Source organism: Leopardus geoffroyi, chromosome C3, assembly GCF_018350155.1.
Source record: "Leopardus geoffroyi isolate Oge1 chromosome C3, O.geoffroyi_Oge1_pat1.0, whole genome shotgun sequence".
Classification (NCBI taxonomy): domain Eukaryota; kingdom Metazoa; phylum Chordata; class Mammalia; order Carnivora; family Felidae; genus Leopardus; species Leopardus geoffroyi.
The window spans coordinates 41,361,495-41,378,713 of record NC_059338.1 but is presented as its reverse complement, the minus strand read 5'-3'; the positions used below and the strand labels follow the sequence as shown (position 1 = coordinate 41,378,713).

Sequence of the window (17,219 nt, the reverse complement as noted above, 5' to 3'; positions counted from 1 at the left end):
GATGCCAAAGAAAGGAAATAAGGACAAAGTGATGTCTTTAAACTTTTACAAGAGTAAATGGAACCTAAAACACAAGTAGATGGGTCAGTCCTAGCTAGAAGCTAATGGAAAGAGTTCAACCACCATGAAAGAGAAGGCAGTCTTACTAGACAGACTTTTTTTTTTTTAATGTTTAGTTTTAAGAGAGAGAGATAGCATGAGCAGAGGGAAGGGCAGAAAGAGAGGAGGACAGAGGATCCAAAGTGGGCTCTGTGCTCTCAGCAGCAAGCCCCACATGGGGCTTGAACTTACAAACGCGGAGATCACGACCTGAGCCAAAGCTGGACGCTCAAACAACTGATCCACCCAGGTGCCCCAACAGACAGACCCTTTTTTTTTTTTTAAGTTTATTTATTTATTTTGAGAGGGACAGAGAAAGCACAAGCAGGGTAGGGGCAGAAAGAGAGGGAGAATTCTAAGCAGGCTCCGCGTGGTCAGCACAGAGCCTGACATGGGGCTCAAAGTCATAAAACCACAAGAACATGACTTGAGCTGAAATCAAGAGTTGGATAACAACCAACTGAGCTACCCAGGCACCCCCAGGCAGACTTCTTAAAGAATTCATTGACATACATCATTCTACTGGTCTGTAAAGATACTGACCTATAGAGGTATATTATTATTATCCCTCTTTTACAGATGAGAAAAACACAGGTAGTATATACGTAAGTAATAAGAGGCAGAGCAAGAATTTGAACCCTTGTAAGCTAATTCCAAAATCTTTACTCTTAACGATTACATTATACTCCTTTTCCATCTCAGGAAAAAAAGAAAAAAAACCTGAATACACTGTTCCAAGAATAATACTAGGAAAACTGGACTGGACACTTAATACCACAAAATATATTAGCAAAATCTCTATGGGGGCTTAGTAGAAAAATCTCAGGCTGTAGAGTCAGACAGAGTTGGCTTTGAATTTTGGCTTCCATTCTCAACTACTCTATCTATAGATACAAACTTGGGGAAATTACTCAGTAAGCCTCCATTTCCACAACTGTAAAACAAAAGTACAGAAGACTACGAATGCATCACCTTACCCCAAATTGCACTAAGCATTCCATAACATTACAGTATCACCTTCCCATTTCCCTCTTCAACCTTCCGTAAATTCCTCCTATTTCCAATTCTCTAAATGCATTCCGTTCCTATAACGTTGATTTTTCTTTCTGCATTTTGCCCTCATGGTAGTATCATCTTATCTGCTGCCTACCAAATTACTGACCATCTCAAAGATCTCAGTCTAGTAGAAGTAAACTTCAACTAGACTCTGCTATGTTTCCTTCAAATCAGACAGGCCTGACTCAGAGAGTCTCTGAGGTTAAAAATAACCTAGTTTCTGTCTCATCAGCCATGTATGCTAATTTTAATCCTGGAGCAGAGCCTAGACGCTAAGAGAACCTTATGACTGAAACCACAACTACTTTGGTATACCATGCAGTTAAAAAAGGGAAATACCTTTATTTTGGTGACAATTTTAGGTTTAAATATGATGTCAGATAGCATACATGATAAAACATGCAAAATCTAAGAACGCTCCACTCTCACCTGCAAAGTGAAGTGCTAAGTCTCGATACAGTTCTCGACTCATGTTTTGAAATTCAGCCTCCTGCCACACTTTCCCATCAGGTGTTCGAATCTTGGTCTCTGAAGGATTGAAGCCTAATATATACCAACAATACAAAACAGTCTTATCAAAGTTGCTTTATAAATTGAGATATAATTAACATAACCATAAAATTCACTGTTTTAAAGAACACAGTTCAATGGTTTTCAGTATACTCACAAAGTTATGGACCTATCAACACTAATTTCCTGTACCCATTAGCAGCCACTCCTCTATCATGCTATTCCCTGGGAACTACTAACCTCCCTTCCACCTTCATGGATTTGCTCATCCTGGAAGTGTCATATAAATAGAATCCTACAATATGTGTGTGACCTTTTGTGTTTGGCGTCTTTCAATTAACATGTTTTCAGTCACCATGTAACATGTAACAAAGCTTTCTTCTTTTTTATTGTTGAATGATATTCCATTGCATGAATATATCAACATTTATTTATATATTTATCAGTTGATAGGTACCTGAACAGTTTCTACTTTTGGGCTAGTATTAACAATGTTGCCATGAACATTCATGTACAAGTTTTTGTGTGGACATATGTTTTCAATTTCCTTGGGTATCATACCTAGGAGTTTGAATTGCTGGGTCATATGGTAACTCCATGTTTAACTTCTGAGGACTGCCAAACCATTTTCTAAAGGAGCTCTACCATTTTACATTCTCACCAGCAATGCATGAGGGTTCCGATTTCTCCACAGCCTCACCAGCACTTGTGATTGTGTTTTTGTTTGTTTCTGTCTTTTTTATTACAGCCATCCTAGTGGTTGTGAATGGTATCTCACTGTGGTTTTGATTTGTGTTTCCCTAAAAACAAATGCTGGTGAGCAGCTTTATACGCTTTTAAAAGAAGGATGCATAATTAGCTACCACATAATGTGCTGACAAATACTGTTGGGAAAAAGTAAGCTTCAGTGAGATGAAGCAATATCTATTTCTTCAAAAGGACTAGAAATGGAGAAGCACTCAATTAAATGATAAAAGGATGTCCATTGTAAATTACGGATTTCAGAGAAAGAACTACTCTTCTCAGGAGTAAGAGAGAGACAACACTAATTCTTCCTTTGAAGACAGGCATTAATTGCTACCATCTGTCTGATTTTGCCTATGGCTGAACAAACCGACAAGCTGCTATCTACACAAGCAAAATGCACCCAAGGTGTGGAAAACAGGTCTTTAAAACATACTTGTTCAGTCTTGCAACAAACATTACACATGTGCTATTTCCTAGGGATTAACAGTCTGATTTCCTACTTCGAATTTATCTTGGAAGGCTATTTTAAAAAATCATAAAAATGATGAATATGGACGATAACTGGAGTAGTATAAAGATTTCTATTTTCAGATGGTCTCAACTTACCAAAGAATTGGCACCCAATAAATGTTTGTAAAATTAAATCAATATAAAGAACAGTCTGGAGTAAAAAACTGATAAAAGCACTGTAGAAGTGTTACATAAAATGCACTGGTAAACTAATTGCATGTCTAATAGAAATGAATCTATTCAGCTTTTAGCACAAGAGCAGAAGTTTAATTTCACCTGACATTTGTGGCAAGGGGCATGCAATTATGCCTATGCAACAAAAAATTTGTAAACGTAGTGTCCAGGCTATTGCAAGCTACAGTTTGTAATAAGAAAGTGTGGCAATCCCATGCAAATTTCTCGCTCTCTCAACTTTTCACCACCATCATCCCCACCCCATCTCTCTGCATTCAACTCCATCATTTTTTCTCCTCTCCTCTTCAGGAAACATTTATCTCCATGGGAGCCTTTCATTATATCTGCATTTTTATTTATAAGTCAAGTTTAAGAAGCTTTCAATATCTACACCAGTTCCCTTTTCTGTCCCCCAATTTTACAGTAGTCCCCCCTTATCCGCTGTTTCACTTTCTGCAGTTTCCATTACACACCGTCAACCATGGCCCAGGATCAGATGATCAGAAGGCCAATAGTAGCCTCATGCTACGTCACAGTGCCTATGTCATTCATTTCATCTCATCACACAGGGATTTTATCATCTCACAGCATCACAAGAAGAAGGGTGAGTGAGGACAGTACAATAAGATTTTGAGAGGGGTGTCTGGGTGGCTCAGTTAGTTAAGCGTCCGACTCTAGATCCTGTCTCAGGTCATGATCTAACAGTTCGTGAGTTCGAGCCATGCATCGGGCTCTGCACTGCCAGTATGGAGCCTACTTGGGATTCTCCCTCTCCCTCTCTCTGCCCCTCCCTAGCTTACAGTAAGTAAATTAACTTAAACAAAAATTTTTTTTAAACTTAAAGGAAAACTTAAAAAAAATTTAAAGATTTTGAGAGACCACATTCGCTTAACTTTTATTACAGTGTACTGTTATAATTGTTCTAGTTATTTTCGTTAATATGTTACTGTATCTGATTTATAAATTAAACTTTATCATAGGTATGTATGTATGTATAGGGAAAAAATAATATTTATAGGGTTTGGCACTATACAGTTTGAGACATCCACTGGGAGGCTTGGAACGTATCGCCTGAGGATAGGGGGGACTACTGTATTTCTATTCTTTGTTCCCTTTTTTCGTTACTAGTTGAATTTATTGACTAGAATAAAAAAGCTACTGTGCACTTATGCTTAAGACAGTGTACTAGGCTCTGAAATAAAATAAGGATGATCAATATAAGGTCTTAAACTTCATGGGCATTTACACCAGGGAGAAAAATGTATGCAAACAACTAAGTATAAGACAAAAATCACATAAACACTGTTTGTGCTCACTACTTTTAAATTGAAATTTTAAAGCAGAATCATAGAACACTTTTCATGTCTTTAAATTAAAAAAAAAAAAAAAAAAAAAAAAAAACAGGGGCACCTGGGTGGCTCAGTCATTTAAGTGTCCGACTCTTGATTTCAGCTCAGGTCATAACCTCACAGTTTTTGAGTTTGAGCCCCGCCATCAGGCTCTGCACTGACAGTGTGGAGCCTGATTGGGATACTCTCTCTCCTCTCTCGCTCTCTGCCCCTCCTCCACTCACTTTGTGTATCTCTCTCAAAATAAGTATATAAACTTTAAATAAATGAGAGAATGAATGAATAAATAACATAAAAAACATAAATGGAAAACCAAGGTTTAGAATGGGTTTAGTATACTAACAACTGCATAAAAAGAGAAAGAAAATAATTAAACACACACTATTTGTGTACACAAAAATTATCTCTGGAAGAATATACGAACTGTTAACACAAGTAATAACCTGAAAGGGGACCAGGGAGCTGCAGAACAAGAGATTTTCCTGGTACATCCTTTTCATCTTTTGAATTGTGAACCAAGTGAATTTATTACATATTTGAACAAATGAAAGTAAAATGTCACTTTAGAATACAGTATATTACGATCCTTTTCATTTACATTGGCAAAAAGTTGACAAAAATAGTTTTTCAGTGTTGGGAAAAATAAATCCATTGCTCAGGACGTTGGAAACCATATTCTGTTATAATTTCACAAATGTATGCTATAGTTCATAAATTAGCCCCCAAAAGTTCTATTTATAAATTTTTTTTAAGTAGGCTTCACTCCCAGCAGGGAGCCCAACGTGGGGCTCAAACCCACAACCCCAAGATAAGATTCAAGCCTAGATCAAGAGTCAGATGCTTAACTGACTCAGCCACCCAGGTGTCCCTATAAAACATTTTAATATGAAAACTAACAGGTTAAAAAATCATTAAATAAAAGGTAAGTGCGAAATCCAATCACCAACGCAGAGGAAGTTAAGATTTTAAGATTTTCACTCAGGTTCATTCGGGTTGTGTTTGTTTTGTTCCGTCCTATTTTTAATTTTTAGATTTTTGTAAATTATTAAATAAAATATGGATTTAGGTTGATCATCTTAACTTTGCCTTACTGGAATAACTTTTGGAATTTCAGAACTTTGATTTCTACAATAAACACACCTTAAATGTACAATCTTTATTTAATGGATCTGACATTAATATAGCAAAAGTTTTGGATAATCACTATCTCACAACCAATAAGAACATTTGCCATTTGCTCTGTCAACAGTGTGGACAATTACTACATTGTACACAAATGACTAGAAGGATATGAAATAATTTAATTAATAATACAGTAGACCAATCCTGAATAACAAAACAAGTTTTCAGTATTCTAAAGGGAACGGCTCACAAGTTTATCACAAATTAGCAAGGATAAAATGCAAATTATCCACCTTTTATCTAATTCACAATTAATTATCATTATCAAAATATAATAAGCAACACAAAATAAAACTGATAATTGCTCTGGGGCACCTAGATGACTCAGTTGGTTGAGTGTCCGACTTAGGCTCAGGTCGTGATCTCACAGTTCGTGGGTTCAAGCCCCGCGACGGACTCTGTGCTGACAGCTCAGAGCCTGCTTCGGATTCTGTGTCTCCCTCTCTCTCTGCCCATCCCCACCTGCTCTCTGTCTCTCATTCTCTCTTTCTCTCAAAAATAAATAATAAACACTAAAAAAATAAAAAAATAATAAAACCGATAATTGCTCTAACCGCACATATAAAATTCATTCTGGAGAAGAAGACCTTAGGACTACAAAAAAACTGCAAAGCTGGTCAGGGAAAAGTTAGACTTGGTGGACAAATACAAAACAAAATTAACTATAGCAAAAACTGTCCTAGTTTGTTAATAACTTAAAATTAACAGAAAAAATGAATCTTGACAACTTTTGATCTTCATACACTTATCTAGAAAAACTGAACTTTGACAAAAGAAAGGCTATGGTAGCAGAAGTTTTAATGACAAAAATCTAACTCAGACTGATCTGATCAATGAATCAACTCTTTAATTAAAAACTTTACATGAATAACTGTGAAAATAAGTTCAGGAACATAAAAATACAATCTCCTTAAAACCACCATATATAAAAACTTGAGTTGGCTACAAAGCAGAGATTCTCTTAGAAAAGGATTTTCTCAAGGAAAAAAAAAAAAAAAAAAAAAAAAAAAAAGAGGTTAGAGTGGGAGAGAGCCAAAGCATAAGAGACTGTTAAAAACTGAGAACAAACTGAGGGTTGATGGGGGGTGGGAGGGAGGAGAGGGTGGGTGATGGGTATTGAGGAGGGCACCTTTTGGGATGAGCACTGGGTGTTTTATGGAAACCAATTTGGACAATAAATTTCATATATTATAAAAAAAAAATAAAAAAAAAATAAATAAATAAAATAAAAAAAAAAAAAAAAAGAAAAGGATTTTCTCAATGAAAATCTATCTATGTTGGTATAAATCTGATTTAAATATTTGTTTTCTCAAACATGGGGGGGGGGAATCCCTTACTGTCAAAACTTAGAGCTTCAAATAACAGGATCAAAATATCAGTGCCAAAATATTCTGTAACCAACTATAACTGGAATTAACTCAATTATAATTTTAAATATTTACTTTTTTTTTTTTTTTTTTTTCAACGTTTATTTACTTTTGGGACAGAGAGAGACAGAGCATGAACGGGGGAGGGGCAGAGAGAGAGGGAGACACAGAATCGGAAACAGGCTCCAGGCTCTGAGCCATCAGCCCAGAGCCCGACGCGGGGCTCGAACTCACGGACCGCGAGATCGTGACCTGGCTGAAGTCGGACGCTTAACCGACTGCGCCACCCAGGCGCCCCTTAAATATTTACTTTTGAAAGAATTCCTAATAACAATCCAAATACAATGGTGGAATAAGAGTAAAATTCTGGCAGTTCTCTAAAAACGACACGAATTCGTATTTTCTCTTTTGTTCAATTTATTAACTATTCAGATGGGGTTCTTCATCTCCTGAGGGACTTGTTAAAAAATCTAATTCTGGACTCTATACCAAGAAATTCTGATTTAGATCCAGTGTAGCATCCAGGAATCTGTATTTTTAACCTGCACCTTGAATTAATTTCCTAAGCATTTGATTTGAGAATCACACCCTGTTCTAAAGATGACCTTCTCTATTCAAATGCACCCTAGGGAGAAAGGGGGACAAGAAGATAGGAAGAGAGAAAGATACAAAGACTGACTACAAACCTTTATAAGTTGGAGCAGGTGGTGCTGTTGCCACTTTCCTGACTTTTGCTGTCACTGAGTTATCAACATTAACAACCATTACTGGATGGTCAATATGACCCAGATTCTGGCCCCGGCCATTTGTTTCTTCTGAGTGTTCCCACTGTTTCCTAATTCGCTCCTTGAGTTTTTCCAGTTTGACATCATGTTGTCGCTGCTTTAAAATATCTAATCTTTGGGAATTACAAGTACTCGTAGAGGACGGAGAAGAGTCCGTTATCCGTAACACTTTTGGATCAACATCATGGCCCATGTTACTTACAGAAGCCTTCTCATTTCCTTTTGCTCTACTAGGCTTTTCTTCCTCAGTTCTCACAGGACCTGCCATCTTAATCAAACATTCAGAATTTTGCAACGCATCAATTGCTGGTCGATCATTTAAAAACCTAACCACTGTATCATTGATGACAGATGATTGGGAGCTCTCAAAATCACAGCAATGTATGTTCCGTTCTTCTCGATTGCAGATCATCCGGTTCCCACTCTCAGGCTTTTCTTCATTAACATCCACACAATATACATGCTTTGACTCTAGATGGCTAGGACTTATATTGGAAGGTGTGCCATGGATTTCCCTATTATTAAAAAATAATAAGCTTTAAATAAAGAGCATAAAAAACAAACTGAAACCAGTCAAACTGAAAGAATTCTAATATTAGAGATTTTTTAAAAATCTAGAAATTCCAGTAGGTTAAAAAACAAAATGCTCATCACTAACATTAAGATTCAATGCTCCGTGCCCCCTCTATCAAGTTAGATAGCAAATAATCTAAATCATAATGTGCATATGTAAAATAAGAAATATGCAAAACATGGAGAGATTTCCTTAAGAACTCCAGAAAATAGGATTACAATCTGACTTTAGAAATTCACTTGATACCTATTACCAAAATATGCATTTTACTCCTCTATGAAATCTTAAGTATGGGAAAAAAGTTCTCAAATTCTGTGTTTGTAACTTCTAAATAATGTACCAAATTAACAAATAGATGGGAAGTACAAATAAAGTGGAGTTATAATAAATATTTTCCTCCAAATAAATGTAGTTAAGTAAAGTTAAACCTCTCTAAACCATAGATCACTTTTTTTGGTAGCTTCAAACTCTGTATAGCACATCTGGAAATTGTGGAGTAAGCAAAGACAACTAGGCATAGCCAAAGTACATATCACAAAGTCCATATTCTTTATTCATAAAAACATTAACAAAAGTCTTCCTCCAGAGATCATTTTTATTTTATACATCATGCTAATAAGTTATATTTTAGGAACAGAAGTAGTTTATTAAAAGCGAAGTTAATGAAGACAAGCCTCAGCAGTAACAACAGCACATGATTTATGAAAAAATAGCCAACAAAATTATAAAATTTGGATCTGCAATGTCTCAAAGAGTAGACATTAGCCACATGTAGCTACTGAGCCCTTGAAATATGGTTAGCCCCAATGGGAGATGTGCTACAATGTAAATTACATACCAGATTCTAAAGACTCAGGATGACAACAGAAAAAGAATGTAAAACATCTTCATGTGTCTGTGTATGTGACTAGTAAAACTGTTTAAATTGTACGTATGGCTCACATTACTGGTTCTATTATACAGCACGGATCTAGATGTTTCGTGGAAAGGCACAAAACTCTAAATATCGCAAAAATTCTTAAAGCCATAACTCTGTTACAGTATAATATGGTAATTATATCTATTGTCAGTCTATGAGTATATGCATTTTTTTAAGGAGACAGCAGTCTGCAGCTTTCATCAAATTCTCACTGGAATCCATGACCCAAAAAACATCAGACCCCGTTTTGAGTGGTTGATTATTAAACAAGATGGAGACTGAGAAATGACTCATGTAGCTTCCACTAGAGATCAAGACTAAATTCAGTTATTTGCACTACCTTTACCAGACCAGAACAATTCATAGTTAGAAGGATTTAGGTATAAAATTAGCAAATGTAAAGAATAAAAGAAAGCATAAAACGGTAGTTTGCATATCATGTCACAATCTTAAAAATGGAAGGACAGTTGATCTTCCCTCCCCACCAGAAAAAGAAAATCGTATTTTTAGTTTTCATTCACTCATTCATTAAATATTTACTGAATACATAGAAGGGTGTTTATTGTACAATTCTTTCAACTTTTCTGTAAATATAAAAATTTTCATAATAAATGTTAGGGGAAAATATTTATGGAATACTTAGTAAATGATAAGCATTAAGCTGATGTTCTGAGAATAAGACAGATTTACAGCCTTACATAACTAATGTAATGGTTAGATATGGAATCAAAATATAAAGCAACACGAAAATATATATAACAGAAGAAGTTATATTGTATTATTAGAGCATACAGGAAGGGCTAAATAGGCTGTGGGAATGGAATAGGATAGAAACACATCTGGCAATGTTTCAGATACAAGGTGCCAAAACCGAAGTTTTGACTGATGAATGGAGTCAGCCAGGTGAAGGACATTCTTTTCACAGCTTCCCTATAGGTACTTTTTCTTATCTTAAAAGATACATAATTTATAAAATTTTAAATATCAAGTAGTATTCTTTTTTTTTTTCAAGTAGTATTCTTTGCAGGAAGAATATTAGAATATGAATAAAGAGTAATTTAGTTTCAATTCCGATAGTGATTATTTTTCTAGCCAAGTTGTTTTTGTGTGGTTAAAGATTTCTGAACTCCGATTATTTTCCACATTTTTCTTTCTCCTTTTATTAAACTATGAACTTTTACACAGATTAATTCCCTGGCCTTCTCCCCTATATTTTCTTCACCATTTTTCTCGCTTCAACACTAGTGACAACTCACAAATTTACATTCCCAGCCCTCTTTCCACACACATTCCTACCCAAATTTTCAAATGCCTACTGAATATTTTCACTTAGATATTTCAAAACTGCATCAAATCAAATATTGATGTTATACACTGATATGAACTCATGATCTACCTCTATCTCCCAAATTCTTTATCTCAAATTTAAGAGCACAAACATATACCCAGTAGTATCTAGCACCATCATGAAACTCCTTGATTTACTGGTTGACATTTTACAACACTAAAAATGTTAATGAAACAAAGAAATATAAGGCCCAGTGTTTATCACCTATTACTATTTGCTATACTAAGAGCATTAATACTTTTATATCATTAATAAAATATTCCTCAAATATAAAATTCTCTAATTTTATCTACTGAAATCCTAAATTATCAGCTAACAAAAATACACATTTTATGTTATCCATTCTATCAAAATTCATACATCAATCCTGAACATCTGACAATAAGTTGCTGAAAGGAGCCACTGGCAACAAATTAAAATAAGAAACCAATTCACATTCTCAGTAGGAAAGAAATTTCAGGTAATTGATAGAAGAAGAAGGAGAAGGAGAAGGGGGAAGGGGGAAGGGGGAAGGGGAAGGGGAAAGGGAAGGGGAAGGGGAAGGAGAAGGAGAAGAACAAGAGGAAGAAGAAGAAGAAGAAGAAGAGGAAGGAGGAGGAGGGGAAGAAGAAGGAGAAAACTAAGCTATACAAAGTTCATTATGTAGAACACTTAATCTGAGATATTAATGAAGGAAAAAAAAAAAAGGCCACACTTCCGGAGACTGAATAATCTGTCTGTAGGAAACATATATTACAATGGTGGTAGCCTGGAGTCACTACTTCTTCCTCCCAAATATTTAATCTGTGAAAGAGTAGAAAGTCAATATTTCATCATATACAAGACTTCTGCTCTACGTTTTTGGGAAATGAAAAAGGTAATAATACTAGAGCCACGGTGCTATGAAAAACTCAGAAAATAAACCATAATCTTAATGTAAATATTACAGGCTAATCCTAGTTGATAATTTACTGTTAAACACTAACCTGTAAGAAACCAAAGGTTCACGAAACTCCACGCGGTTATTTTTCCTTATGTTACTCTCCAGGGTGGTAACTCTGAGAGGGCTGCGAGATTTCTCTTTTCGTGATTTTGAAGATTTGGAGGTTGGAGCATTAACCCAAGAGTCATCCAGGAATCTACCATCTGAAGGAAAAGAAAGTCTGTAAGAACATATGATATAATCTACGATTGCCTCTGAATTTGGGTAGTGTTTATGAAAATAAGTATCTATTATTTCTGGCATCTCTAGCTGGATATCATATACGTGTATAGAAAACATTCAAATTAAACTATTACAAACCACTCAATCTATAGAGGAAAAAACTGCATCCTGAACAAAAAAAAATGCAAAACAAATTCTACATACAAAATTCCTTTTGGTCAAAGGCTCTCACTCAAACAAGGAATTATCGAATAAAATCCAACAGACTCACAGGTTTAAAAAAAAAAAATCACAGTTTTAATGGAAAGTACTAACCTCCAGGTTCTAGTTCACTAACTAAGTAAGAAACCACACAATTACATATATGAAAGGTAACCAGAGAAAGTAATGGCATTGTGTCAATTTACCTATGAGATACATAATTCCAATTATGATTTAACCCCCTAAACAATATGTAAATCTTACTAAACCGACTAAATCTCAAAGTGATATATCCGTGAATTTAAAATACAGACATAATCCCAAAGGCTTAAAATCAAATTCTTATCACGAAAAACAAATGAAAAGTCACTGTCAAAGGTGATGCAATGATGCTAAAGTCCCTCATCAAAAGATAGTGAAAACATCATCAGTAGTCACTGAATATGAAGCTGCTTCATAACTACTCAGCACCGAAGACAAAACACCTAAATGTGGATGAGGTATGGTCTCTGACAAAAGAGCAAGCAAATATACCAGACTATAGAAGGAAATTAAATTGAAAGAAAACATCAAAAATGTAATATATCTGTAATTCTGGAAGCAACAACACACATACCTTTTCTACTTATTTTTCTGGTAGCACTTGCAGAAGATTTCTTGGTATCCATGACAGAATCAAACACAGCTGTACTTGTAGGGACAACTTCTAATTTGTTTTCAATGTGTCTCAGCTAAAGTTCAAACACCATCACAACAAATAGGTTAATTCTGTATATAAATCAGCTACTACTGATTTACACAGTCACAAATTATATTGTCCGACATCTTTCTCTAAAGTAGGAAAAATTCAGGACTGCCTTTTTGTAGTATTAGCTTTTTCATTGTTTGCTACTTCAGCTATAGTAACAAGTAGCACAATGCTGCCCATATTTGGACAAGAAAATCAGAAAGATTCGCAAGAGGGGAACCTGGGTGGCTCAGTCAGTTGAGCACCCGACTCTTGGTTTCAGCTCAGGTCATGATCTCAGTTTGTGAGATCGAACCCCTTGTGGGGATTTTGTGCTGACAGCACGGAGCCTGCTTGGGATTCTCTCTCTCCCTCTCTCTTTCTGCCTCTCCCCCAGTTCCTTCTTCTCTCTCTCCCTATCTCTCTCAAAAATAAATACACATATTTTAAAACTTAAAAAAAAAAGATACTGAAGAATATCAAAGAGTTTCTATTTGTTTTGTTGACCTTTTTTTTATTATTTTTCGAAACAGTACATTTTCTTTTTTTTTTTTTTTTTAATTTTTTTTTTTCAACGTTTATTTATTTTTGGGACAGAGAGAGACAGAGCATGAACGGGGGAGGGGCAGAGAGAGAGGGAGACACAGAATCGGAAACAGGCTCCAGGCTCTGAGCCATCAGCCCAGAGCCCGACGCGGGGCTCGAACTCACGGACCGCGAGATCGCGACCTGGCTGAAGTCGGACGCTTAACCGACTGCGCCACCCAGGCGCCCCGAAACAGTACATTTTCTAACATATGTTGCACATCATCGTTATATAGCCTGTGCAATTTACAGGCAAAAATTAGAAAAGAACAACTCAGATGGACTCAAATTTTAGAATTGTTCAAACAGCTACAACTTTTTAAGTCTTCTGTCTATAAAATAAGTTTCACAATAAAAACAAAATTCACGAGATAGAATTCAGGTTTCCATACACTTTACAGTAGAAGTCAACTTCTGGTATAACCACCAATGTTCTCAATGATTTAAAAACCATTTTCCCCTAATTATATGCTTACAGGAGAAAGCTTGTAAAGCACAGAAAAGGTATAAAAAATGAAATTAAAATCATCAAAATTCCACCACACAGAGATAAACACTGTGTAAAATTCTGATTTATCTTCATTCAGATTTTTGTGGTACAATGTACTCACAAAACTGGAATAATCATTGATATTCTGTTATCAGGCTTTTTCTCCCATTTATATTATAAGCCCCCTGTCATCCTTGAAAGTTATTTTTAGGGGCACTTGGAGGACTCAGTCGGTTAAGCGCCCAACTCTTGGTTTCAGCTCTGGTCATGATCTCATGGTTTGTGGATTCAAGCCCCACATCAGGCTCTGTGCTGACAGTACAGAGCCTGCTCGGGATTCTCTCTCTGCCCCTCCTCTGCTTGCGCACCCTCACGCTCTCTCTCTCTCTCTCTCAAAAATAAATAAACTTAAAAAAAAGTTATTTTTAAAAACACAATAGTTTTGAAAAACGACAATTGACAGTTCAGCTCTAAATTAGGTTAAGTTAAACTGGGGATAAAAACTATTCCTACATTGTAGATATATAATGCTCATATGGAAGAGAGAGAATATATATAATGCTGCATTTGACCCTACATTATGACCAAATCTAGGTTATAGTACCTTTTCCAGATGCATTTTCAAACCAGTTCTGAAGATGAGGGTACAGAGAATACCATATTCACACAGTAAAGAAATAAGTGACTCAAATTCAGGTAGGATACAAAAGAAAACAAAGAAAGGACAGATTAGGAGAGTAATTTTCCTGGACAGCAAATGAAAAAAGAAAAAGTAAAAAGGCTCCCTTTGAAGGGACTATGCACCACTTGCCAAATTTGGGTTCCTAAACTGCAGACAAGACTGGACAGAACACAAATGAAAACAGGTTGCCTATAGACATTCTTCAACACTACTGACAGAAAACAGCCTGCTATTGCCACAAAAGAGGCAACTCACAGTCCATTAAAGAAGCTGTGTAAATGGTGAGTCACCAAATTCTACTCCTAAAACCAATACTACACTATACGTTAACCAAATAGAATTTAAATAAAAATTTGTTCCTTTCATTTCCTCTCTGACTCTGAGCCTTCTACATAGACATAGGCCTATATTCCCAAATTCATTTTGTTTTATATCTTCATTTCAACATACCAGATGAACAAATTTATTAAAGGAGAACAAATAGCACAAATTATTTTAATATTTTATATGCCATAGTGTGAATGTTCCTGACACCTAAAATAGTGTCTTGATTATCCCTATATTATTTAATAGCTGTCATTAATGTTCATTTTGTAATATATGGTACTTAATTTCCAACCAAAATCTTTGACTTTATTTTCCTATCACAAAAGCACTATAGAAAAAAAAATGTAATCTATCCAATCATAACAGGAAATCAATTTTAAACCAGAAAGAAATAAATGGAAGCTATAATTACTTACAGCAGCCTTGGTCTGAGAAAGTGCATTCCACGATGTGGTTATATCTGCTAGGAAACAGTGATATTTACTGAATCAGAATCTCTGAAAAAGTCTTCAAAATCTGCATTTTAATAAGCTTCTAAATGCACTTGATTTTGAGGACCATTTTATTAGGCAGAACTATTCCTCAGCAACTGCTTTATTATATTGAACCAAAACATGGTTCTTTTCCCATCCTATAACGCCAAGTTTCCTAGTTTATGTTTTACAGTAGTATTAGACACTGATCCTATTAGTTCTTGGGACAGCTGGACCAACACCCCCACCCGCAGCTCCATCAGACGTCTCCAACAATAAGCAGTATCCTCAATTTGCCCCAATGACCTACACACATACAAAGTTTTATATTGTGATATATTTCACATTATGATGCTGAAAAGATTAGAAAAGTACTCCAGACTTAAATCTACCAACAGAAACAAAGGTAAAATCTAGTCTTTCAGATAATAGCCCTACAAATAACATAAGGCCACATAGTTCCTTGAGTCATCCTTCTCTAGGAAATTTCATTTCTGCCAAATGTTCCTTATGTGACATGATTTCCAGATCCCTCACAAACCCAATCTTCCTTCAGATGTACTCTAGCTTATCAATGTACCTCAAAATATATCATGCCCTAAATTAAAGTTACCCCCAATGCATCATTTAAAACAAACAAACAAAAAAGAGTTCAGTGAGACTTTTCCTTTTCTTATCTGTGCACTACAGAGGTCTAAGACTATATTAGGACCTATATTATACCACTTATTGACATTACCAGAATTTTTCAGAATTTCTAAGAAACTGTGTAAAACTAATTTTGCATGCACTGTTTCTTTTTTAAAAAGAATGTTTTCCTTTCTAAAAGTTTACCATAGAACACCTTTGAAGGTGAGACCCCTTGTATGTTTAGAAGAAATTTCATTTAAAAATTTATCTACCTTTTACAAACCAAAGGATACATGGAATTTTCATTTACTGATTAGCCCAGAGTTTTATACACACGACCTAAACAAGGCATTAAGTTCAATTTAAAGGAAACAGATCATACCTTGGACAGTATCCTTGCTTTGAGAGTTCCTTGGATTTGGTAAAGGCACCTCTTTTGATTTGCTGCTCTTCATCCTGCCAATTTACCTGCAATCATACCACCAGCGTTCATTGAACAGCAATACTATCACATTAGTAAAGGAAAATGCTATCATTTATCTTAACGTTCATGAAAGTCAGCAAGGGATTTTGTCAACTCTAAGTTACCTTCATGCCCTGTTAAGAGTCCCTGATAATCTGATAACTTTATTTTTCTTTGGAAAACTAAACCATTAAAAAGTCTATCGTGGGGCGCCTGGGTGGCGCAGTCGGTTAAGCGTCCGACTTCAGCCAGGTCGCGATCTCGCGGTCCGTGAGTTCGAGCCCCGCGTCGGGCTCTGGGCTGATGGCTCAGAGCCTGGAGCCTGTTTCCGATTCTGTGTCTCCCTCTCTCTCTGCCCCTCCCCCGTTCATGCTCTGTCTCTCTCTGTCCCAAAAATAAATAAACGTTGAAAAAAAAAAAAAAAAGTCTATCGTGACTACCTCACACCAACTAGGATGGCAATATCAAAATGCCAACAACAACAAATACTAAATGTTGATGCGGAGAAACTGGAACTCTTGTAGCCTGTTTGTGGGAATGTCAAATAATATAGCTTCTGTGGAAAACAGTATGGCAGTTCCTCAAAAAATTAACAATAGAGGGGTGCCTGGGTGGCTCAGTCAGTTAAGCATCTGACTCTTGATTTCAGCTCAGGTCATCACCTCACAATTTGTGAGTTTAAGCCCGGTGTTGGGCTCCACAAAGAGCCTGCTTGGGATTCTCCCTCTTCCTCTCTCTGCCCCTCCCCTGCTCACGTGCTTGCCCTCTCTCTCTCTCTCTCTCCCCCTCTTAAAATAAACTTAAAAAAAAAAAAAAGAAAGAGGACAATTTTGGAATACCTGAGTGGCTCTGCCAGTTAAACATCTGACTCTTGATC

General features: G+C 36.0%; 1 protein-coding gene across 5 annotated transcripts in view; it reads right to left on the bottom strand.

The window, feature by feature from the left end:
* The window catches only part of CEP350 (centrosomal protein 350), a 156,343-nt gene that overhangs the window by 114,834 nt on the left and 24,290 nt on the right, over positions 1 to 17,219 (bottom strand). For 3 of the 5 annotated variants that reach the window (XM_045452557.1, XM_045452554.1, XM_045452556.1), the window contains exons 2-7: positions 16,262 to 16,347; positions 15,193 to 15,239; positions 12,582 to 12,696; positions 11,586 to 11,745; positions 7,681 to 8,294; positions 1,585 to 1,698 (exon numbers count right to left, since the gene is read on the bottom strand). In XM_045452557.1, coding sequence (XP_045308513.1) covers positions 1,585 to 1,698; positions 7,681 to 8,294; positions 11,586 to 11,745; positions 12,582 to 12,696; positions 15,193 to 15,239; positions 16,262 to 16,334 — 1,123 coding nt within the window. In that variant the 5' untranslated portion in view covers positions 16,335 to 16,347. The remainder of the gene's footprint in view (positions 1 to 1,584; positions 1,699 to 7,680; positions 8,295 to 11,585; positions 11,746 to 12,581; positions 12,697 to 15,192; positions 15,240 to 16,261; positions 16,348 to 17,219) is intronic. The other 2 variants (XM_045452555.1, XM_045452558.1) reach the window with 1 other exon arrangement.